General features: G+C 37.5%; 1 protein-coding gene across 3 annotated transcripts in view; it reads right to left on the bottom strand.

Annotated features, from left to right (window-relative positions):
• Positions 1 to 25,125, bottom strand: part of LOC128230363 (MAP kinase-activating death domain protein-like) — an 87,096-nt gene that overhangs the window by 26,147 nt on the left and 35,824 nt on the right. For 2 of the 3 annotated variants that reach the window (XM_052942567.1, XM_052942568.1), the window contains exons 12-23: positions 24,830 to 25,053; positions 23,211 to 23,278; positions 21,277 to 21,437; positions 20,613 to 20,968; positions 18,244 to 18,397; positions 13,878 to 14,097; positions 13,362 to 13,548; positions 12,749 to 12,943; positions 12,196 to 12,304; positions 11,637 to 11,720; positions 9,409 to 9,758; positions 7,404 to 7,563 (exon numbers count right to left, since the gene is read on the bottom strand). In XM_052942567.1, coding sequence (XP_052798527.1) covers positions 7,404 to 7,563; positions 9,409 to 9,758; positions 11,637 to 11,720; positions 12,196 to 12,304; positions 12,749 to 12,943; positions 13,362 to 13,548; positions 13,878 to 14,097; positions 18,244 to 18,397; positions 20,613 to 20,968; positions 21,277 to 21,437; positions 23,211 to 23,278; positions 24,830 to 25,053 — 2,268 coding nt within the window. The remainder of the gene's footprint in view (positions 1 to 7,403; positions 7,564 to 9,408; positions 9,759 to 11,636; positions 11,721 to 12,195; positions 12,305 to 12,748; positions 12,944 to 13,361; positions 13,549 to 13,877; positions 14,098 to 18,243; positions 18,398 to 20,612; positions 20,969 to 21,276; positions 21,438 to 23,210; positions 23,279 to 24,829; positions 25,054 to 25,125) is intronic. The other variant, XM_052942569.1, reaches the window with a different exon arrangement.

Raw genomic sequence — 25,125 nt, 5'->3', positions numbered from 1 at the left:
GGTCATAGTTAATTGTTTGGATGCTGGGCCTGTCCCTGCAGTTTCCATTGTATTCTTAACCTTGTGCCTCTAAACAGGGTCATAGTTAATTGTGTGGATGTTGGGTCTGTCCCTGCAGTTTCCATTGTATTCTTAACCTTGTGCCTCTAAACAGGGTCATAGTTAATTGTTTGGATGCTGGGCCTGTCCCTGCAGTTTCCATTGTATTCTTAACCTTGTGCCTCTAAACAGGGTCATAGTTAATTGTGTGGATGTTGGGCCTGTCCCTGCAGTTTCCATTGTATTCTTAACCTTGTGCCTCTTAACAGGGTCATAGTTAATTGTTTGGATGCTGAGCCTGTCCCTGCAGTTTCTATTGTATTCTTAACCTTGTGCCTCTCAGCAGGGTCATAGTTAATTGTTTGGATGCTGGGCCTGTCCCTGTAGTTTCCATTGTATTCTTAACCTTGTGCCTCTAAACAGGGTCATAGTTAATTGTGTGGATGCTGGGCATGTCCCTGTAGTTTCCATTGTATTCTTAACCTTGTGCCTCTTAACAGGGTCATAGTTAATTGTTTGGATGCTGGGCCTGTCCCTGTAGTTTCCATTGTATTCCTAACCATGTGCCTCTAAACAGGGTCATAGTTAATTGTGTGGATGCTGGGCATGTCCCTGTAGTTTCCATTGTATTCTAAACCTTGTGCCTCTAAACAGGGTCATAGTTAATTGTGTGGATGCTGGGCATGTCCCTGTAGTTTCCATTGTATTCTTAACCTTGTGCCTCTTAACAGGGTCATAGTTAATTGTTTGGATGCTGGGCCTGTCCTGTAGTTTCCATTGTATTCCTAACCTTGTGCCTCTAAACAGGGTCATAGTTAATTGTGTGGATGCTGGGCATGTCCCTGTAGTTTCCATTGTATTCCTAACCATGTGCCTCTTAACAGGGTCATAGTTAATTGTTTGGATGCTGGGCCTGTCCCTGTAGTTTCCATTGTATTCTTAACCTTGTGCCTCTAAACAGGGTCATAGTTAATTGTGGGGATGCTGGGCCTGTCCTGTAGTTTCCATTGTATTCTTAACCTTGTGCCTCTAAACAGGGTCATAGTTAATTGTTTGGATGCTGGGCCTGTCCCTGTAGTTTCCATTGTATTCTTAACCTTGTGCCTCTAAACAGGGTCATAGTTAATTGTTTGGATGCTGGGCCTGTCCCTGTAGTTTCCATTGTATTCTTAACCTTGTGCCTCTAAACAGGGTCATAGTTAATTGTGGGGATGCTGGGCCTGTCCTGTAGTTTCCATTGTATTCTTAACCTTGTGCCTCTAAACAGGGTCATAGTTAATTGTTTGGATGCTGGGCCTGTCCCTGTAGTTTCCATTGTATTTCTAACCTTGTGCCTCTAAACAGGGTCATAGTTAATTGTTTGGATGCTGGGCTTGTCCCTGTAGTTTCCATTGTATTTCTAACCTTGTGCCTCTAAACAGGGTCATAGTTAATTGTTTGGATGCTGGGCCTGTCCCTGTAGTTTCCATTGTATTTCTAACCTTGTGCCTCTAAACAGGGTCATAGTTAATTGTTTGGATGCTGGGCCTGTCCCTGTAGTTTCCATTGTATTTCTAACCTTGTGCCTCTAAACAGGGTCATAGTTAATTGTTTGGATGCTGGGCTTGTCCCTGTAGTTTCCATTGTATTCTTAACCTTGTGCCTCTAAACAGGGTCATAGTTAATTGTTTAGATGCTGGGCTTGTCCCTGTAGTTTCCATTGTATTTCTAACCTTGTGCCTCTAAACAGGGTCATAGTTAATTGTTTGGATGCTGGGCCTGTCCCTGTAGTTTCCATTGTATTCTTAACCTTGTGCCTCTAAACAGGGTCATAGTTAATTGTTTGGATGCTGGGCATGTCCCTGTAGTTTCTATTGTATTCCTAACCTTGTGCCTCTTAACAGGGTCATAGTTAATTGCTTGGATGCTGGGCCTGTCCCTGTAGTTTCCATTGTATTCTTAACCTTGTGCCTCTTAACTGGGTCATAGTTAATTGTTTGGATGCTGGGCCTGTCCCTGTAGTTTCCATTGTATTCCTAACCTTGTGGATCTAAACAGGGTCATAGTTAATTGTTTGGATGCTGGGGCTGTCCTGTAGTTTCCATTGTATTCTTAACCTTGTGCCTCTAAACAGGGTCATAGTTAATTGTTTGGATGCTGGGCCTGTCCCTGTAGTTTCCATTGTATTCCAAACCTTGTGCCTCTAAACAGGGTCATAGTTAATTGTGTGGATGCTGGGCCTGTCCCTGTAGTTTCCATTGTATTCCTAACCTTGTGCCTCTTAACAGGGTCATAGTTAATTGTTTGGATGCTGGGCCTGTCCCTGTAGTTTCCATTGTATTCTTAACCTTGTGCCTCTAAACTGGGTCATAGTTAATTGTTTGGATGCTGGGCCTGTCCTTGTAGTTTCCATTGTATTCCTAACCTTGTGCCTCTTAACTGGGTCATAGTTAATTGTGTGGATGCTGGGCCTGTCCCTGTAGTTTCCATTGTATTCTTAACCTTGTGCCTCTAAACTGGGTCATAGTTAATTGTTTGGATGCTGGGCATGTCCCTGTAGTTTCTATTGTATTCCTAACCTTGTGCCTCTAAACAGGGTCATAGTTAATTGCTTGGATGCTGGGCCTGTACCTGTAGTTTCCATTGTATTCTTAACCATGTGCCTATAAACAGGGTCATAGTTAATTGTGTGGATGCTGGGCCTGTCCCTGTAGTTTCCATTGTATTCTTAACCTTGTGCCTCTAAACTGGGTCATAGTTAATTGTTTGGATGCTGGGCCTGTCCTTGTAGTTTCCATTGTATTCCTAACCTTGTGCCTCTTAACTGGGTCATAGTTAATTGTGTGGATGCTGGGCCTGTCCCTGTAGTTTCCATTGTATTCTTAACCTTGTGCCTCTAAACTGGGTCATAGTTAATTGTTTGGATGCTGGGCCTGTCCCTGTAGTTTCCATTGTATTCTTAACCTTGTGCCTCTAAACAGGGTCATAGTTAATTGTTTGGATGCTGGGCCTGTCCCTGTAGTTTCCATTGTATTCCTAACCTTGTGCCTCTTAACTGGGTCATAGTTAATTGTGTGGATGCTGGGCCTGTCCCTGTAGTTTCCATTGTATTCTTAACCTTGTGCCTCTAAACAGGGTCATAGTTAATTGTTTGGATGCTGGGCCTGTCCCTGTAGTTTCCATTGTATTCCTAACCTTGTGCCTCTTAACAGGGTCATAGTTAATTGTTTGGATGCTGGGCATGTCCCTGTAGTTTCTATTGTATTCCTAACCTTGTGCCTCTTAACAGGGTCATAGTTAATTGTTTGGATGCTGGGCCTGTCCCTGTAGTTTCCATTGTATTCCTAACCTTGTGCCTCTTAACTGGGTCATAGTTAATTGTTTGGATGCTGGGCCTGTCCCTGTAGTTTCCATTGTATTCCTAACCTTGTGCCTCTAAACAGGGTCATAGTTAATTGTTTGGATGCTGGGCCTGTCCCTGTAGTTTCCATTGTATTCCTAACCTTGTGCCTCTTAACAGGGTCATAGTTAATTGTTTGGATGCTGGGCCTGTCCCTGTAGTTTCCATTGTATTCTTAACCTTGTGCCTCTAAACTGGGTCATAGTTAATTGTTTGGATGCTGGGCCTGTCCTTGTAGTTTCCATTGTATTCCTAACCTTGTGCCTCTTAACTGGGTCATAGTTAATTGTGTGGATGCTGGGCCTGTCCCTGTAGTTTCCATTGTATTCCAAACCTTGTGGATCTTAACAGGGTCATAATTAATTGTTTGGATGCTGGGTCTGTCCCTGTAGTTTCCATTGTAGTCCTAACCATGTGCCTCTAAACAGGGTCATAGTTAATTGTTTGGATGCTGGGCATGTCCCTGTAGTTTCCATGGTATTTCTAACCTTGTGCCTCTAAACAGGGTCATAGTTAATTGCTTGGATGCTGGGCCTGTACCTGTAGTTTCCATTGTATTCTTAACCATGTGCCTCTAAACAGGGTCATAGTTAATTGTTTGGATGCTGGGCCTGTACCTGTAGTTTCCATTGTAGTCCTAACCTTGTGCCTCTAAACAGGGTCATAGTTAATTGTTTGGATGCTGGGCCTGTCCCTGTAGTTTCCATTGTATTTCTAACCTTGTGCCTCTAAACAGGGTCATAGTTAATTGCTTGGATGCTGGGCCTGTACCTGTAGTTTCCATTGTATTCTTAACCATGTGCCTCTAAACAGGGTCATAGTTAATTGTTTGGATGCTGGGCCTGTACCTGTAGTTTCCATTGTAGTCCTAACCATGTGCCTCTAAACAGGGTCATAGTTAATTGTTTGGATGCTGGGCATGTCCCTGTAGTTTCCATGGTATTTCTAACCTTGTGCCTCTAAACAGGGTCATAGTTAATTGCTTGGATGCTGGGCCTGTACCTGTAGTTTCCATTGTATTCTTAACCATGTGCCTCTAAACAGGGTCATAGTTAATTGTTTGGATGCTGGGCCTGTACCTGTAGTTTCCATTGTAGTCCTAACCATGTGCCTCTAAACAGGGTCATAGTTAATTGTTTGGATGCTGGGCATGTCCCTGTAGTTTCCATGGTATTTCTAACCTTGTGCCTCTAAACAGGGTCATAGTTAATTGCTTGGATGCTGGGCCTGTACCTGTAGTTTCCATTGTAGTCCTAACCTTGTGCCTCTAAACAGGGTCATAGTTAATTGTTTGGATGCTGGGCCTGTACCTGTAGTTTCCATTGTAGTCCTAACCTTGTGCCTCTAAACAGGGTCATAGTTAATTGTTTGGATGCTGGGCCTGTCCCTGTAGTTTCCATTGTATTCCTAACCTTGTGCCTCTAAACAGGGTCATAGTTAATTGTTTGGATGCTGGGTCTGTCCCTGTAGTTTCCATGGTATTTCTAACCTTGTGCCTCTTAACAGGGTCATAGTTAATTGTTTGGATGTTGGGTCTGTCCCTGTAGTTTCCATTGTATTCCTAACCTTGTGCCTCTAAACAGGGTCATAGTTAATTGTTTGGATGCTGGGCATGTCCCTTTAGTTTCCATTGTATTCTTAACCATGTGGATCTAAACAGGGTCATAGTTAATTGTTTGGATGCTGGGCCTGTCCCTGTAGTTTCCATTGTATTCCTAACCTTGTGTCTCTAAACAGGGTCATAGTTAATTGTTTGGATGTTGGGTCTGTCCCTGTAGTTTCCATTGTATTCCTAACCTTGTGCCTCTAAACAGGGTCATAGTTAATTGTTTGGATGTTGGGTCTGTCCCTGTAGTTTCCATTGTATTCCTAACCTTGTGCCTCTAAACAGGGTCATAGTTAATTGTTTGGATGCTGGGCCTGTACCTGTAGTTTCCATTGTATTCCTAACCTTGTGCCTCTAAACAGGGTCATAGTTAATTGTTTGGATGTTGGGTCTGTCCCTGTAGTTTCCATTGTATTCCTAACCTTGTGCCTCTAAACAGGGTCATAGTTAATTGTTTGGATGTTGGGTCTGTCCCTGTAGTTTCCATAGTATTCCTAACCTTGTGCCTCTAAACAGGGTCATAGTTAATTGTTTGGATGCTGGGCCTGTCCCTGTAGTTTCCATTGTATTCCTAACCTTGTGCCTCTAAACAGGGTCATAGTTAATTGTGTGGATGCTGGGCCTGTCCTTGTAGTTTCCATTGTATTCCTAACCTTGTGCCTCTAAACAGGGTCATAGTTAATTGTTTGGATGCTGGGCCTGTCCTTGTAGTTTCCATTGTATTTTTAACCTTGTGCCTCTAAACAGGGTCATAGTTAATTGTGTGGATGCTGGGCCTGTCCCTGTAGTTTCCATTGTATTCCTAACCTTGTGCCTCTAAACAGGGTCATAGTTAATTGTTTGGATGCTGGGCCTGTCCTTGTAGTTTCCATTGTATTCCTAACCTTGTGCCTCTAAACAGGGTCATAGTTAATTGTGTGGATGCTGGGCCTGTCCTTGTAGTTTCCATTGTATTCCTAACCTTGTGCCTCTAAACAGGGTCATAGTTAATTGTTTGGATGCTGGGCCTGTCCTTGTAGTTTCCATTGTATTTTTAACCTTGTGCCTCTAAACAGGGTCATAGTTAATTGTGTGGATGCTGGGCCTGTCCCTTTAGTTTCCATTGTATTCTTAACCTTGTGCCTCTTAACAGGGTCATAGTTAATTGTGTGGATGCTGGGCCTGTCCCTGTAGTTTCCATTGTATTCTTAACCTTGTGCCTCTAAACAGGGTCATAGTTAATTGTTTGGATGCTGGGCCTGTCCCTGTAGTTTCCATTGTATTCTTAACCTTGTGCCTCTTAACAGGGTCATAGTTAATTGTGTGGATGCTGGGCCTGTCCCTGTAGTTTCCATTGTATTCCTACCTTGTGCCTCTAAACAGGGTCATAGTTAATTGTTTGGATGCTGGGCCTGTCCCTGTAGTTTCCATTGTATTCTTAACCTTGTGCCTCTTAACAGGGTCATAGTTAATTGTGTGGATGCTGGGCCTGTCCCTGTAGTTCCCATTGTATTCCTAACCTTGTGTCTCTAAACAGGGTCATAGTTAATTGTTTGGATGCTGGGCATGTCCCTGTAGTTTCCATTGTATTCCTAACCTTGTGCCTCTAAACAGGGTCATAGTTAATTGTGTGGATGCTGGGCCTGTCCCTGTAGTTTCCATTGTATTCCTAACCTTGTGCCTCTAAACAGGGTCATAGTTAATTGTTTGGATGCTGGGCCTGTCCTTGTAGTTTCCATTGTATTTCTAACCTTGTGCCTCTAAACAGGGTCATAGTTAATTGTTTGGATGCTGGGCCTGTCCCTGTAGTTTCCATTGTATTCTAAACCTTGTGGATCTAAACAGGGTCATAGTTATATTTGTAGCTACCGGTCTTATTCCAATTGTTATTATTTTATTATCAAATTAATTGGATGATACATGTATTTCAAAGTCTGCCGTCATACACCATAAACAAGAGTGCTGCGAATCAAATGTTTAGACCTGAACTCAACAATTATTAAAGCCAGAGTTATACATGTGTATAAATAATTGTCTCTAGAAACAACTATACAATTTTAATATCTTAAACAGCTGTCGAGTTATAACCAAGGTTCATCTTTTTAAACTAAGACAACAACAGAACCATGCAAAACTTTCACATAATACCCGTTGGTTGTCCAGTTAGCACACTGGCTTCCACCAAGTCAACCTGGGTTTGACTCCCAGTCCAAGACCACACTCTTGCACAACATCGCGCTAAAGAGAGTGACTTAATAAAAGTTTCTAATATCCCTTCTTTTGTTCCCTCCAAAACAAAATGAGCTGAAAATCATTACTTTACATTTCTCCAAAAAAAAACCCAATCTTTCATATAAAAGATTAGATTTAACATATTTAACATAAAAAGTACCATCTTACCAATAAGCCCCTCAAACAGGTATGTCTTCGTAACTTCTGGGCTCCCAGGTATGGGCGATGTGGAGATCATTTGCCCGTCCCGATATCGCGAGCCCGTGCTCAGACTACTTTTATTGCTGTACAGACTTGAGGAGCGGCCTTTCTTAACACTTGCCTTGCTCTGGAGATTGTTAAATGGAATAAAAAGTAAATACTGTTTTTACATTACATTTATATCATCATAATATGACATAGTACATGCTGGTCTGATAACAAAAGCTCTTAATTGAACATGCATCAAAGATAATATTAATAGTGTAAATATTAGCTTAAACACTGGTTATTAACCATGTGAATTATATATTTTATAAACAATTCAACAATTGTGATGTAGTAATAACAAGTGCTTATCATTGAGGCAGCTCTGTGCCGTGATTTAAAAACCTTGGGCCATGATTACGACCTAGGTGAGTCTCAAGTCTAAGTTAAGACTCAAGTGGCAACACTGCAAATCTTCATTTCATTGTAATTTTCCTTCTAGTTAAGTACTGATGATGAAATATGCTGAATTTCCGTACTATTTGAAATAGTACAATTTATTGCATTTTTTTATTGGAATAAATTTGATTAACTGTTTTTTTGAGTCTGAGTCAAGAATGAGACTTGAGACTGTTTATAATCCAGGGGCAGTGATTAGGAACAGTCTTAACTCTGACTTCAGACTCAATTATTAAGACTCAATATGGCAAAACTTAATTTTATTGTACATTTCCTTCTAGCAAAAAGCATTGATGGTGAAATTTGCTAAAATATATTACTATTTCAATGTTTTACTATTATTTACATATTTTTTTGTAAAAGAAATGTAATTTAATAAAATTTTACTTTCCTTCATAAAAAAAAGCTTTTCTTAGTCTGAGTCTAGCTGAGAGGTTCATTTATCAAAAGACTTTCTTTTACAAAAACACTTTTGATTTAAACAATTGCATGCAAATCAAATACATGCAATTCAAAACTTTAACTTAGTAATTCCTATTTTAGAACTTGCACTTGTTCAGTCATAAGTCTATTATTAAAAATGATGGTACCTGAATAATGATCCCTTAAGACAAACCACCACCTATACGGGGACATTTTGCTGGTGTAATCCTCCTCCAAGTCAAAATATTTGAAAATGGTTGAACAAAATAGTTAACTGTATATAGAAATCAACAAAACAGGTAGAATGAACACAATAATACTGTTTACTGTACATATAATGATAAATTTTAAAATCATTAAAATTTAAGAAATGCAACGAAACAACAGTTTTTACATTGGGGAATATAACAAGGCTTTATAACCAGAGTACTTTTTCAATGGATTATACACGGAGATCAAGCAGAAGCCATTATTTTTACCCTATTTTCTACAACACAAAGCCACACCCCTTCCCTACCCCCTTCATGATGCAGTTGATGGCAGTCACACATCCAATACTAGTAACGCTGCAATGGGACTAAATCGAGCTTTTAATATGGGCAACCAGAAATTATAGCCATTAAATTTCTTGTATAATCTAGGAAAATGTAGCAGTCTAAAGAAATTGGGTGAAAACCATTTTTCTATGTAAATTACAGTGACCTTGACCCCAATACTCTCAAAAGCAATCCAAAGCTAGCTCTTTACATAAGCTACCTACAAACCAACATTCAATGTTAGCTAAGGTTATTTGGCGGAAACCAATGTTTGAAACCCACCTGCCAGCGCAGCGACATCACCATTCTAAATAAACCGGTTTTCGTTGAAAACCTGGTTAAAAATGTCTCTCATTCAGACTGCTAGATGATCTAGTATATGGCATGCTTTGTAACACTGGGCAAGAGGAAACAATACTCAAGGGTGAAAATAAATGTAAACAAACCGAGACAGACTCAGTTTCAGAATCTGACACAAATCCCCGAATAGAGTGGTGGTTTATCCGAGACCTCCGGCGGCCCTTTTCATCCAGAGCCTTGTCGGACGAGACACTTATCAGCGTACTTGCCTCTGACACATCAGAATCTATGCTGCTCACGCGTTGGTCTAGGTGGCTCTTCATAAGACCCTTGTTTTTTACAAACTCCAACATGACGTCACGATCTGAGGATGGCGACGACAAATGTGTTGGCCCAGAGTGCTGATGATGAAGCTGTTGTAGTGGATGATGTTGGTGGCGACTCTCATCAGCAGACCCAGTGATAATTATGTCACATTTCTGACCACTGGGTATATTCCGGTTCATATCAGGCCCCTTTACAGTATGGCCAGGGTTCAGTTTGTATGGGTGCTCCTCCAGTGAACTTCCAACCATCTCTATATTTTCAAACTCATCCCCATTTACAATTACTGGTGAACCTGCAATTTAATATTTATGACTTTGACATCATGAAATAACATTTAGTTTATACTTTTTATTTAATATGACCAGTGTAATAATAATGTGATGTCATAAATAAAATGCATTTTTAACTTTCATGCATTATCTGGAGATTTTTTTCATTTAGAGCTACAACATAAAATTAGTATTTTGGATTGGAATATAAAAATCATGTAAGCAATTTGGTATTTCTTCAAACATTCCAAGGCTGGATTTTATCAAATTTTTAAAACTTATTTTATCAATTCAAAATTGAATGACCTGACTCAATCGATATCTTCTATATACAAAGCGTATCATGAATGGTACTTGCTATTATAAATTATGACAATTCAATGGTATTTGTACCATTCAGAAGTGTTTTCACATTTAGTAAAGGTAATATCATAATAATTATAATAATCATACTTATCATACATTATTTTTACCAAGATGAATAAATATTTAAGTTGTTAATATAAGGATTGATTGTATTTTTAGTGTGTTGACATGCTGAATGAATCCAGAAGAGCATGCTAATAAGCAGCAATTTTTTAAAGATCTGCTGGCCCCTGAAGGGTATGTGAAATAAGATAAAATAAAGTATCAATACCATAATGCAGACGTTTAAAATTGTTTCTCTTTTAGGTATTAAAAGGTAATTTACAAAGCACTACATGTACACATTGTGCAAGCATTGGCATTTTAGAGCCCAACAATAGCAAAATGATTTCAATGAGTGTTTTGTAACTTCCAGATTAATTTAAAATATTTGGAGATAAAAACATGCTTATAATCAAGTTAGTGTAGTAAGAATACTATATAATAAAAATTCATTGAAGAATGATGATAAATCCATGCAATATCACACTAGGATTCTAGAATCCATGCAATATCACACTGTGATTCTAGAATCCATGCAATATCACACTAGGATTCTAGAATCAATGAAATATCACACAAGGATTCTAGAATCAATGAAATATCACAGTTACTAAGGATTCTAGGTTTCATGCAATAAGACACTAGGATTCTAAAATCCATGCAATATCACACTAGGATTCTAGAATCCATGCAATATCACACTGTGATGCAAGAATCCATGCAATAACACACAAGGATTCTAGAATCAATGAAATATCACAGTTACTTAAGGATTCTAGGTTTCATGCAATAAGACACTAGGATTCTTAAATCCATGCAATATCACACTAGGATCTAAGAATCCATGGAATATTACACTAGAATCTTAGAATCTACAACACCCTAGGATTCTAGAATCCATGCAATTTCACACTAAGGTTTGAGAATTCATGCAATATCGCACTAGGATTCTAGAATCCATGCAATATCACACTAGGATCTTGGAATCCATGCAATAACACACTTTTTAAGGATTCTAGAATCCATGCAATATCACACTAGGGTCTTAGAATCCATGAACATCACACTAGGATTCTAGAATCCATGCAATATCACACTAGGGTCTTAGAATTTTTATGTAAATGATGCAATATTAAAATACTCTACAGTACCACCTTATAGTTTAAAAATTATTAATGCATGGATGTCATAATTCAAAGTATTACAGTGATACAAATGGGATACAATCTGCAATAAGGGGCCACAGGTGAAAATAATAAAACTTGAGAAATCACTTTATTTTGTTTACATTCTGATTTTTTAAGCATGACAATAGTTTTATTTTTACTGTCAAGTAACTGAGAGACAATTAAAATACAAAAATCACCCATATGAAATCAATGAGACAAAAATAAATATCATTTTCTCTTGTGGTCTGATTTTCGCAGATTGAGTCACAGATGCAAACAACAAAAGCAAAGGCAAAGAGGTGATTACAGCAAAAACAGGGTTACCTAACTGCTGTGTACTATCGGGCGACTGCCCTGACTTTATTCCGTTGGGCAGTAGTTGGCTGGAATTGGCTTTACCAAAATAACCTGCACAGGGAGGATAGGGTAGTGGTTTTTATTAAAGCTCCATGCACACACATAACATAAATTTACAACTAAAATAGGGTTATATCAGAAATTAGTAGCTTAGTAACATAAGTTTGACACTCTGTTAAAGTTAATACATATTTTTTTACAAATAAATGTCTAAATGACAAAACTACAGGTATGAACACATACAACGAATCTCTACTTTATTATGTTCTAATATTTTTAAGACTTCTTTCATGCTCTATATTGCCATAAAAAATGTTTTAAATACCATGTAAACAACTGTTAAAGAAAATTTAGACCTTAGTATACATCTATTGGAGAAAGGCTTGAATAGAACACTGTTTGAAAGGGTTAAAAAGCAAAAAAGAACAACCCCACAAAAATTGTCATCATGCACTAAAAATGAATATGATGCTTTAAAAGAGAGAAACAATTAGTTGGTTACAATCAAAAATGGTGTGTTAATTACCAAGGGCAGCAACTGTGTGTTCCTCATTGAGACTCTGTGAGTCAGGATTTCTGGGTGAGTGATCCCCCTTGATGGAAAGACTCTCCTGACTTCCATATGGGGAGTTTAGCTATAAAACAGTTAGTAAACATGCGTCATACGGCCTCGGTAGTTAGTCAGCAAACCACACAAAGCTCAAATCCAGCAAATGCATTTTTGTGTAAAACAAGAGTGTTCCCAATTGTCTAGCTATTGCATGTAGCCAACTTCTATGTTTATCAATCATGCATGATACATATTCAAAAGGTTCATTATAATACAAGAAATAGGAGAACATTACGTTTAACATAAAAATAATATCTTACTCTTTAATATTGCAATGTCACTTAATTTACTTGATCATACACCTTAGATGACATTTCAAGCAACTTTCGGTGCACAAATTAAGATCAGTGAATTCAAACATTAATCAACCAAAACACACAATTAATCCCACTAACTACTATAAAAAGTCAATCAAAATCACCCTCAAATCACCAATTCTCAATTATCACCCAAATATAACTTGACTTACCTCTGGTGTTATGGAAGTGTCACTTTTACTCGAGCTTGTTCGTTCACGCGCCCAGTGGTGGGTGTGGGCAATTTCTAGAACCATGTAGGCACTCGCCATCCCCCCGATACCGTAATTCTGGAAGGTGGTCTCCAAACCATGAACAAACGCCTTCAGTAGTGATAGCATGCCTTTGTACACTGGCTTTGTCACTGGCTGAAATTCAAGTTTATGTCTTGTTCACAAGCAGGTTAATGTTGATGTTAAGCATATATATATATATAAATATATGAATATATGCGAAAACTCATATAAGTCAATAACGTCAACATTGTCACAAAAAGTATTCTGACTTAACAATTCAGGCATTCAACTTATCATACAGACAAATTTTCCACATGACCTTAAGTAGCTATGTTTTATGTATTTTATATAACAACTTGGTTGAAGACCAGTTTTTCACAATCAATGGATAAAAACTTTCAATAAATCCATATAAACATCCTACAAATACATCCCTTGTTGACTTTTTTCTTAATTTTGAATCTTACGAAAAGTCACACCATAAGATAAGCGATTTATTTTCATAAAAATCATAAGCATAATCTAACACAAAGTGAACACTTATTCTTACCACATCCTCAATATGTGTATCATCATCGCTTAGTTTTTTGTCAAGGTTCTTGTTAAGTCTGGAGACCATGAAGTTGCGATAATTCTCATCCTCAAGAAGTTTCTTTACGCGGCCCATCTTAAGCCAGCTTATACCCTGTCCCTCCAGCACACTGGCTACAACTTCCTTCAGGAACTGCTGATTTTCACTGAAATGCAAGAGCAACAAAAATTCATGTCAAGTTTTCCATAACCTATGAAATCAGATATCTGTATCTTGCCTTGCATATAGCTATTTCTGGTATTATAAACCCAGTGTGGTGGACCTCATTAGAGGGCAGCCTTATTTTTGCCAGATATTTTACAACTATTTGGTCAAATATATTGTTTATTACCTAAACTACTTAATTTTAAGCTTTTATTTGTTTTCATTTAAAGCAATGGAAATTCGAGAGAGTTTGAAGCTGTTACTTCAACTGTTGCTGATAACTTTCTGGTTATTATGTATATCATCAACATTTTCTAATAATTAACTTACCTGTTAGACGAACCCTTGGTCTCAGCCTTCTGTTTCTCAGCTGTCTTAGGCTTTCTGTTTGTTGCATGTTTGACGAGCCCTGATTTTTCCACAAGGGCTTTCCTGTTGCCAAGGGGAGCGAAGGGTTTGGGCGCCGGTTTCTGGTGGGTTTGCGGGGTGGGGACACTGGCAGGGGTCACTGCAGTAGGAGTCTGGCTTGGGCTGGTGGGGTTCTTGGCCCCTAAAAATGTAAAGTATGGTAATAATCTAAATGAATCATTTCTAATTTTGATAAAAAAAATCTAAGAAAGCATTACAATGTGTTATATCTCTTTAAATGTGATTAAAAGACTATTATATGGGCTAAAAGCCGCTATTTACCAACTACAATAATTCAATTTGTTCTGAGTCGAATAGCACTTTTTTTCTTAATCATGGCTTCATTCTTTGGACCATGTTCAAAATCTTAACATGTATACTGTTGTTTAAGTAGGCAATCAAGTTAAGTTATAGATATGAACAAGTTCAAAATCATTCACCAGTTCATTGAATGAGGGATGACAAGGCATTACCACTAAAATTTAAGTGGTATTCATTCCTTGACCAATATCTATGCAGTTTAATATGATAAATATAACAAAAATAACAAACATTATTTTCTTTTTCTTTTGAGTTATAAATATTACATAATTGTGACAAATAAATACTGTGACTTACAAATACTCTAGTAACACCACACACTCACACACACACACACACACCACTAAAATGAAAACTATAAATCTAATTTATCTATAACTCTATGGAACAAAATGAACTAGACAAAGGAAAAAGTAAACAAAAACTATTACACAAGATGTATTGTTCATTTATATAATAAACCCTCCAGAACTGCACAGCAGGACACTCAGATCTGAGATCTGATATACAGCAAGGTTTAAACTAGGCCTTTAACAAGAGCACCAAAGGCTAATGTTCTCATGTTTTTTCAAGTCTAAATTGGGTATAACTCGTTTTACTTTAAGAAAGACTTATGAACCTTCCTACAAATATCCAAATTTTCTCTGGCAACATGTTTTAAGTGTCATTTGAATACCTTGAATGGACTTTGAGTTCTGGCTATGGTTAAAGTGTTTTCATGCTAATGCAGGGGACTGTGAGTGACTGACACCAAGGTTATGACAATATTTTCCTTTCTTTTAAAAAGCAGTCAAAATAAAAATGCATTTCGGCATTCCAAATCTTAATTTCAAAGGAAATTATAGACAAAATATCTACTTCAACCTAAATCTACGTGTTGAATAATTTCAAACAGTGTGAGAGAGAGAATTAACAAGAAGATTGAAGATGCAAAATGACATATATATTTGTTTATTGTTATTGTTATTTGAAAATCAGTTTACTACTAACAGATGATAATAAATATGCACTTTCTGCATTTCTGTTATATTGAATTTTCATATCTGGAAGTATTATATGACGTCCATGGTATGTCAGAGAATAAATAAGTAAGATAAAAACTCTGCTTTATTGCCTATTATCTTATTAAAGTGGGTTAAAACTATTTGGGGGAAGTACTTTTTGAAAGCAGTGGTCCGAATGGGCAAATTCATTAGAAAATATACTTCGAAGACTGTGATTTTATTGCATAAATATCAAAATGTGATGGGGAGTGATTAATATCAAAGAAGAAAATAATTTTCAATAAGTAATAGTGAATAATTTCCAAACATGATCATCTATTTGTAAACTTGTGATAGGTCTACTTGTGTCTACAAAGAAGGGAAATTCTAAAGAGCAAGACACAGTTTTATTACCTGGCTTACTATTTGAAAGTCCTGATTTGCAAATCAACAAAAATAAAAAGTGCAGTACAAAATTATATTATGACAAACTGTCTAGAAAATATTGAGATTCTAATTTGTGTTCATTTACAAATGCAAAGATCAACAGCGTTAAGCTTAGTCCATGCATAATAAACAGAAACAAGAGTGCCATTCAGCAAACATATATGATACAATGTTGTTTTATTGAAGTAAGGGGCACAACTCAATTTATTTCAATTAAATTAGGAGTTATGGTTTCTGGTAATATATGAACAAGTGTTCATGTACCGGTAAATATCTTGAATTTTTTTTTGTGGTTTTGCCAAGGAAGACGTTTTTGCATTACAATGCTGACAATGACACAAAGCTATGACAATATTGCTTTTCTTAAAATAAAAATTAAAATTAAAAACAATAAGCAAATCTAAAGCATTTAATGTGATAAAAGAAATGGACAAATAAAATAACAACATACTAAATAAATTTTCAATTAAATATCTTTACTATTATCTTATCTAATAGTGTGATAAACCACAATCTGCTTCATCATGAACCATAGGATTGATTTCATATCTAGGAGAGATTTCATAATAAGGAGTTATTTCGTGCCGAGGAAAGATTTTGCGCCATACCTAGGATTTCGTATCTAGGAGTATTTTGTACCTAGAAGTGATTTTGTACCTTGGAGTGATTTAGTATATAGGACTGATTTTTATTCCTAAGAGAGATTTCATACCTAGAAGCAATTTTGTACCTTGTATCTAGGAGGAATTTTGTACCTAGGAGAGATTTCATACCTAGGAGCAATTTTGTACCTTGTACTTATGTGCAGTTTTGTACCTAGGAGAGATTTCATACCTAGGAGCAATTTTGTACCATGTAACTATGTGCAATTTAGTACCTAGGAGAGATTTCATACCTAGGCGCAATTTTGTATCAAGGAGAGATTTCATACCTAGGAGCAATTTTGTACCTTGGAGAGAATTTCATACCTAGGAGCAATTTTGTACCTTGTACATATGTGCAATTTTGTACCTAGGAGAGATTTCATACCTAGGAGCAATTTTGTACCTTGTATCTAGGAGGAATTTTGTACCTAGGAGAGATTTCATACCTAGGAGCAATTTTGTACCTTGTATCTAGGAGGAATTTTGTACCTAGGAGAGATTTCATACCTAGGAGCAATTTTGTACCTTGTACTTACGTGCAATTTTGTACCTAGGAGAGATTTCATACCTAGGAGCAATTTTGTACCATGTAACTATGTGCAATTTAGTAGTACCTAGGAGAGATTTCATACATAGGAGCAATTTTGTATCAAGGAGAGATTTCATACCTAGGAGCAATTTTGTACCTTGGAGAGAATTTCATACCTAGGAGCAATTTTGTACCTTGTACATATGTGCAATTTTGTACCTTGGAGAGATTTCATACCTAGGAGCAATTTTGTACCTTGTACATATGTGCAATTTTGTACCTAGGAGTGATTTTATACCTAGTAGTTATTTTTATACCTAGGAGAGATGTTAAATAGCAGTACTTCACAATTTAAAATCCTTTCTACCCAATTGTTGCTCAGATCCTGGGTGAAACATCCCCCACATGCACATTCTGTTCAACTATTGAAGCATGCAATCAAATATCGCTGTTGTGTAAGGCTCTAATATTTCAAAAATAATAGAAATAAAATGCTCAAATGTTTGTAATTTTAAACATTGCTGATGAAAAGCACATGTTCAATTCTTATGATCATCTCATTTTACATGAAAACCCTGCTCATAGCATTCTGCAATTAACTATTATTTCCGAGATTCACATTTGTTATGATGCACTTCAAATTACAACTCTTATTGTGTTGCAAAACAGGCCAAGGATAGCAATGGTATCATGTTACACTTGAAAGACCTTGGCATAATGGTGTAAAAAAACGGTTTTATCCATATTGGAGAAACACTTTATAATAATTTAAAATGTGCATGTTACTATCACAATGACCTAGAAGCAACTGTTTTAGAATAAATAGAATTCCCTGATTCAGATGTGTAGCGTTTCACAAGCACCGATAATTATTCTGGTAAAGGTCACATGACCTTGACCTTTGATCCAAAAAATATGGGTCATCTAATGTCCATGAGCAATGTACATATCAAAATTTGAAGACTCTACAAGTTGTCCTCAAGTTATTGATTTGAAATGAAAGTGTGACATGGACGCTTAATGCTACAGTTAGACCATTATGACATATAAAACTGAGAACAAAAGCTTTATGTCATCAGAATGGGAAGTCTAAAACAACAATTTTTATGATATATGCTTAAATTTGAAGGTCAGATAAAAAATTGCAACTTGTAATCCAACGTCTGTGTTTAATTATAAAACTGATAGTTGCCACACAGATTGAGATCAAAGAGATCTTGTGTCTTAAACCTAAATGCAACAACTATAAATGTCTCAATTTCTCTTTGCACTTATTGATTGAGAGCTTGCATCAGGGAAAAATAATAATCTTCCACAACATATCCTCTAAGCTACAGCCTTGAATATTTTCACTACGTACTTACCAAAAAACTCAGACAGCGTGCTGCTAGCATTGTGTGCAAAGTCTGTGAGGTCGTTACTCAGTGTCGAGATTAGGGACGAGGGGCTTGAGCCACGGCCTTCCGGAGGGGCGTGCAAAGAGCCTGGTTTAGTGTCTGTTGGGTCTGACTGCATAGTCTGCAACAAAAGGGTAGTAACCATCTATAAACACACTTTGTTTAAGAACAAAAACATTTGTACTTCTTAAAGCACTGAAATTAACACAACCGCTTTTATTTAGGTAAAAAGACAAAATTTTAATCTCAGCAATCTGTGTCTGCGTCGAAAATTGTTTTTTGGAAGATGAAGTCAAGCATTATGGGTAAACAGCGTGGTCACAATGACAGACTTAAACAAGAGATGTTTGTCAAACATTATGCCCCCCCTGAGCGCCATGTTGTCAGGATTATATGGACAATTGAATGAAATATGCATGGAACGAAATGACAGCTGATTTGTTGCTGTTTTAAGATTATGACCATTAAAGTGTGAGGATAAAGTGTGTTATGACCGTCATGATCTTTGACTCTATGAACTCAAAATCCAGAGTCATCAGCTGGTCACCAGAAACCTAAATGTCAAGTTTGAGGGCCATGGGTGCAGGCATTGTCAAGTTATCACAGGACAAGTTTTTTTTGTTCAAGGTCACTGTGACCTTGACCTTTGACCCGATGACCCCTTAAATCATAAGGGGTCATCTACAAGTCAGATGCAACTCCAAGTAAAGTTTGAAGGCCATGGGTTCAGGCATTGTTGAGTTATCACTCGGACAACCTTTTACCATTCAAGATCACTGTGACCTTGACCTTTGGCTCTATGAATCTACTGGTCAGGCTTAACATTCATGTCAAGTTTAATGATCATAGGTTCAGGCATTGTTGAGATATCAGTGGGGGATGATTTGCTAACTTTTTTGCGTTAAAGGTTACTGTGACATTGACCTTGGCCTGATGACCCCCAAAGTCGATAGGGGTCATCTACTGGGCAGGCCCAACCTTCATGTCAAGTTTGATGACCATAGGTCCAAGAATTGTCGAGTTTGCTTTCAAGGTCACTGTGACCTTGACCTTTGACCCCTAAAATCAATAGGGGTCATCTACTGGTCAGGCCCAACCTCCATGTCAAGTTTGAGGGCCATGGGTGCAGGCATTGTTGAGTTATCACTTGGACAACCTTTTATCATTCAAGGTCACTGTGACCTTGACCTTTGGCCCAATGACCCCGAAAATTAATAGGGACAATCATCTGGCCGGGTTCAACCTACAAATCAAGTTTTAGGGCCATAGGTGCAGCCATTGTCAAGTTATCACTCGGATAACCTTTTACCATTCCAGGTCACTGTGACCTTGACCTTTGGCCCAATGACCCCTTAAATCAATAGGGACCATCTTCTGGCCAGGCCCAACCTCCAAGTCAAGTTTGAGGGCCATGGGTGCAGGCATTATCGAGTTATCACTCGGACAACCTTTTACCATTCCAGGTCACTGTGACCTTGACCTTTGGCCAGATGACCCCCAAAAACCATAGGGGTCATCTCCTGGTCAGGCCAATTCTTCAAGTCAAGTTTGAGGACCATGGGTGCAGGCATTGTTGAGTTATCAATCGGACAACCTTTTACCATTCAAGGTCACTGTGACCTTGACCTTTGGCCCGATGACACCCAAAAACAATAGGGGTCATCTACTGGTCAGGCCCAACCTCCAAGTCAAGTTTGAGGGCCATGGGTGCAGGCATTGTCACATTATCACTCAGACAACCTTTTACCATTCAAGGTCACTGTGACCTTGACCTTTGGTCTGATGACCCCCAAAAACAATAGGGGTCATCTGCTGGTCAGGCCCAACCTCCATGTCAAGTTTGAGGGCCATGGGTGCAGGCATTGTTGAGTTATCACTCGGACAAGCTTTTAAATTATTTTACCATTAAAGGTCACTGTGACCTTAGCCTTTGACCCGATGACCCCCAAAATCAATAGGGGTCATCTACTGGTCAGGCCCAACCTTCATGTGAAGTTTGATGACCATACATCTAGGAATTGTTGAGTTATCACTCGGACAAGCTTTGGTCTACCGACGGACCGACCGACCGACATGCCTGTGCAAAGCAATATACCCCTCTTCTTCGAAGGGGGGCATAATTAATGGCTCTGAATCAACAAAAAGCTATTCACAGCTTTCGCAATAATGGGTGAAAAGAATTGTAAAATGTTTCATTTGTATTGATTTAAGCACCTTATATCCAATGTTTTAATGAATATGCATTATTTGTCTACTTGAAGCAAAAATCTACATTTTTTGTACAGATTGATTGTTCAATCATTTTTAAATACGGTAATAATGCCAGTTTATCTAACCTTCAGCCCAGGCCTGTTAGGGTGAAGTGTATTCCCTTTTCTCGCTGAACCGGAGTTGCTTCCCTTTGTACTATCCGTGCTGCTGCCCTGACTGCCTGTAGACCCAAACCTTTCTCGACCTAGATTTGGGCTTGGCGGGGGAACCCGGGGCATTCTTGGGCTTGGGGGCTCTCTTGGACTTGTGGGTTCTCTGAGTTGTCGGGCGACTGCCAGAGGATTTGGAGGAGGCCATTCCCTTGGACTTAAAGGGGGCCGTTCATGAGAGCTGTCACTGGGCTCTCTGTGCTGTCGGGCTATTGCTAATGGATTGGGTGGTGGCCACTCCCGAGGGCTCGGAGTCCCTCTTGATCCTGACCCTGATGATTAGAATTTGCATTCAGATTTTAAAAAAAAACACAAAGGGGTAATAATTAAATTTACACCAAGCTTAAACCAGATAATATCTTATTTAAATGGAATTTAAAGTTTGTTTAACAAAATAATTTGTAGTCCGAGTCTTAAGTAAATTGTTTATCCATTGTTCTAAACCTTTTTCATTGTTTATGGTTATAATTTTAAAAAGTTCACACAGCAGCTAATTGAATATAAATTATCAATAATTAATTACAACAACAATTATTGTCCATTGGACACAAGTGAGAACAACATTTGAAACCATTACTACCAGAAGGAATTCTCTCCCTGGGGCTATGGGGTGGGACCCTTTCTCGAGGACTTGGGGGCTTCTCATAAGACTCAAAGGCAGAGTTAATGCTCTTGTTCAGGGGCTGCAAAGGGGGCCGGCTGGGCCTCGGAGGAGGGCTGTTGGATCCACCACTGTCACGCCTGCATTATGGTAATAAATTTAGTTCAGTTTATACAAACTTTCAGCTCACAGTAACTATTAAACTTGAAACTTAAAATAAATTTTAAAAAAATGACAAAGATAGAATGAAAAATATTTAAATTAGACCCAAACTTTTATTTTGGCTAAGTAAGATGTTTATATAATCTGTCTTTTACATACTTATGCATTCTAGGCTATGTGTTTCTGTATTTGATAATCCCATTTTGACTTCTTCAAGGACATAATGGACACAAAAGATTCACTCAGGGTTTTCCCTAACACTTCTCGAAGTTTATCTCTGGTAATTGTTGTATAACTGCTAAAGTATGCACTTTAGAAATCAGGCATTTTACTACAATTCCTAATGCTATAATGCAATTTCAGATTCCATGCAAATTGTTTTGACCTTATATAATGATGCAACATGCAATTTTGTCAAAACTTCATTACAGGAGCTTTTGGATTCTAATTTTCTGCAACATTGCATTATGTAAAAAAAAAAATCTTCAAATTAAGCACAACGCCATAAAATCAGTTCCAACTAATTCTCTGGATGTCAATTGAAACTACCATCAACCTGTTTTTACACCATGCTATAGTTTGAAAGAAAATTAAAGAGAAAATGAAATGCACTTGTCATATAAATCATTTGTGATGAACATCAATTTAAAAATAAGAAGAAAAACTCAATTACTCTTTTTTTTCCTCCAAATTTCTCTTCTAAAAGTTCTTTCTCATCACTAATGAAATTCAAGGAAAGGAATTTGATTTTAAACAGAACTAATGAGGAGCAAGGATATAAACCAGCCTGAGCTCATGCATATTATATCTCAAGAAGCTCAAGTCCATTCCACTGTGAGCAATCAAGTGTCTTTATTTATAATTCATTCAAATGTTCCTTATCAGAAACAATTCAGCTTAATTACACATATTTTAATGATATATTTTAAAGCACTACAAATCAATGTCATGGCTTTGCAGCTTTTTCATGTCAAACTCTAAGAATGGCAGCTAATTTGTCCATCATAATGTCCTCTTGATCGTCATCAACCGCATCATACTTTATGTTTCCAATTAATAACCAATAGTTAAATGACTGGATGGTGAGTGTTCAAACTTGGTCATGGTAAGTATATAGCCCCTATTGATTTTTGGGCTCAACAGACAAGGTCATGGCGACCCAAACTAGAAAACTGATGAGCACTCCTGACAAGCAGAACATCAGAATAATAGAATTCTTGTCTCAGAAAATGAAGAAGCACAACTCTACCTATTTATTAGCCAGAGTTAAGGCCCTTTAACACATATGCATTTTGCTGATATAATCATTTGTGCCAAATTTCATGCCAAGTCTTTAATGACTTTATAGTTAAGGCAAAACAATAATGACATCTTAAAGATGCACTCTAACTCCCAAATAAGATTTACCACAATTAATCCAAATGTTTAAATAACCAAAAAGGATGAATAAATGTCAAAAACAATGGTTCTTATTAAGGATACAGTATTAATTTGAAAGGAAGGTGCAAAAACCATGGTATTTCTAGTTATGTAACAATAGTAGATCAAAGTAAATCTTTTAGCACTCACCAATCATCTTTTTATATTATAGGCTTTTCAGCTATTAAATACAGGATTATAATCTATTACCAGTAATTAACTTTTTCCATAAATGCATTATTTAGTAAGTAGTTAAACGTTTATCATTCAAAGTTTATGTTTGTTATACATGTGTATGTACTGATTTTGAATAAGAGTGTCACTTAAAGTACCTGAGTCTAGTTGCTCGTCCTGTCGGCGTGAGGTTCCCAGAGTCGTACCTGAACTCTTTTGAACTTGGCTGGAAATGACAGAATACAAATGGAAATGGCTTCATGACTACTTAATTGAAGCCATTTCATGACACTATTTAAGGCTTGATCCATAAACATTACAAATTACATCGTTAATTCCATTCTCTTCTTAGAATTAGAAAAGAGAACTTAAGTCTGTAATGCACCTTAATTTACATCCCACCTATAATTAAATGAGTGACAAAGAAATGAACAACTTATATCTCATACCAAGAGTTACTTTAAATCCTGTCTTAACTTTTAGATTTAAGAGCTGTCGTAGAACAGCGCGCTAGATTTATGCAACTTTGTCTTAGAAATGAATACACTAATGATGTGATATGTGCCTGTCAAAGCAATAAATAAATACAAAGTAAACAAGAGCTGTCACAAAGACAGCGCGCTCAACTATTCTGCCGCTTTTCAGTGTAAGGATTGAAATGTTTTGGCGAAACATGCATGGATCACTGTTAGATTAGATTTCAATGCAATACATGATGTGCTGAGATATTAACATAAATTTGGTAACAGCAAAATTTTAACCAGAATTTTTAAGTCTAATAATAAAGGGCCATTATTTGCAAAATACAGTTATCTAACTTGATTATTCAATTAGGCTGGGTGGTTGAATACCATTCTTTAAAGTCTCACAGGTTCAGATCATGATGGTGAACAAGTGTGCAAAGTTTGAAAGGCATATGTCAATGGACTTTGAAAATATCTGAGGTAGTACGCATACTTTAACGTAAGTTCTAAGTAAAAAAAGGGGCATAATATTGTAAGAAAGCTTGATACAGTGACCTCCACCTGAACACAGGTTAAAATCATATCATGGAAAAAAACTTAAAGCAGAACTCTCACAAATTAAACGTTTCGAGAACTTTTTTATGTTTTGTCTTGGAATGAGCCAAATTTTTAGAAAATGCATGGAAACCAGTGATATAAGACTGCTGACAAAAAATTAGATCATGATGGTGAACAAGTTTGCAAAGTTTCAAAGCCATATATTGATGGACTTTGAAATTATCTGAGGTGGTACGCAAACTTTAACATCAATTCTAAGTGGAAAAAGGGGCATAATTCTGTCAAAAGGCTTGATAGAGTTACCTCCTCCTCTGTACATGTTGGGGGCATGATGGTGAACAACTGGCAAAGTTTCAAAGCCAGATGACAATTGAATTGGAAAATATTTGAGGTGGTACGCAAACTTTAACATAAATTCTAAGTAGAAAAAGGGGCAGAATTCTGTCAAAAAGCTTGATACAGTGACCTCCTCCCGTGTACAGGTTGAGGGCATGATGGTGAACAAGTATGCAAAGTTTCAAAGCCATATGTCAATGGACTTTGAAAATATTTGAGGTGGTACAAAAACTCTTACAAAAACTTTAACATAAGTGGTTACGCCGACACTCGGGTGACTAGGATAGCTCTCCTTATTCTTCGAATAGTCGAGCTAAAAAGTAAACAAGAAACTGAGTGCTTAGCAGACTGCTATCATCAGATTTTTTAATCAGATTAATTAGAATATCTTATTAGGGATGTATATTAAACTTTCCTACCATGTTAGGATTTGAGACCGACACAGAGCTTTCGTCAGGCGCATATCTCGGTGCACTGCTATCGTCTGAGGAATCAGAGCTGTCGGCACCATCATCGCTCTCATCGTTCTGGGAGTTTGCAGAATCGGAATGCCCTGTGCCTGGGTCAGGCAGTTGGAGGCAGTCTGGTGGGTGGTAAACCTTGGATTCATCAACTGCAAGAACCTGGTTTTCTGGTAAGAAACCTGGGAGGGAAGAAATAATATTTAAATCTGACTTCATGGAAAAAGACACTTAAAGCAGAACTCTCACAAATT

This window comes from Mya arenaria, chromosome 4, assembly GCF_026914265.1.
Source record: "Mya arenaria isolate MELC-2E11 chromosome 4, ASM2691426v1".
Taxonomy (NCBI): Eukaryota; Metazoa; Mollusca; class Bivalvia; order Myida; family Myidae; genus Mya; species Mya arenaria.
This window is presented reverse-complemented; position numbering and strand designations above follow the sequence as displayed.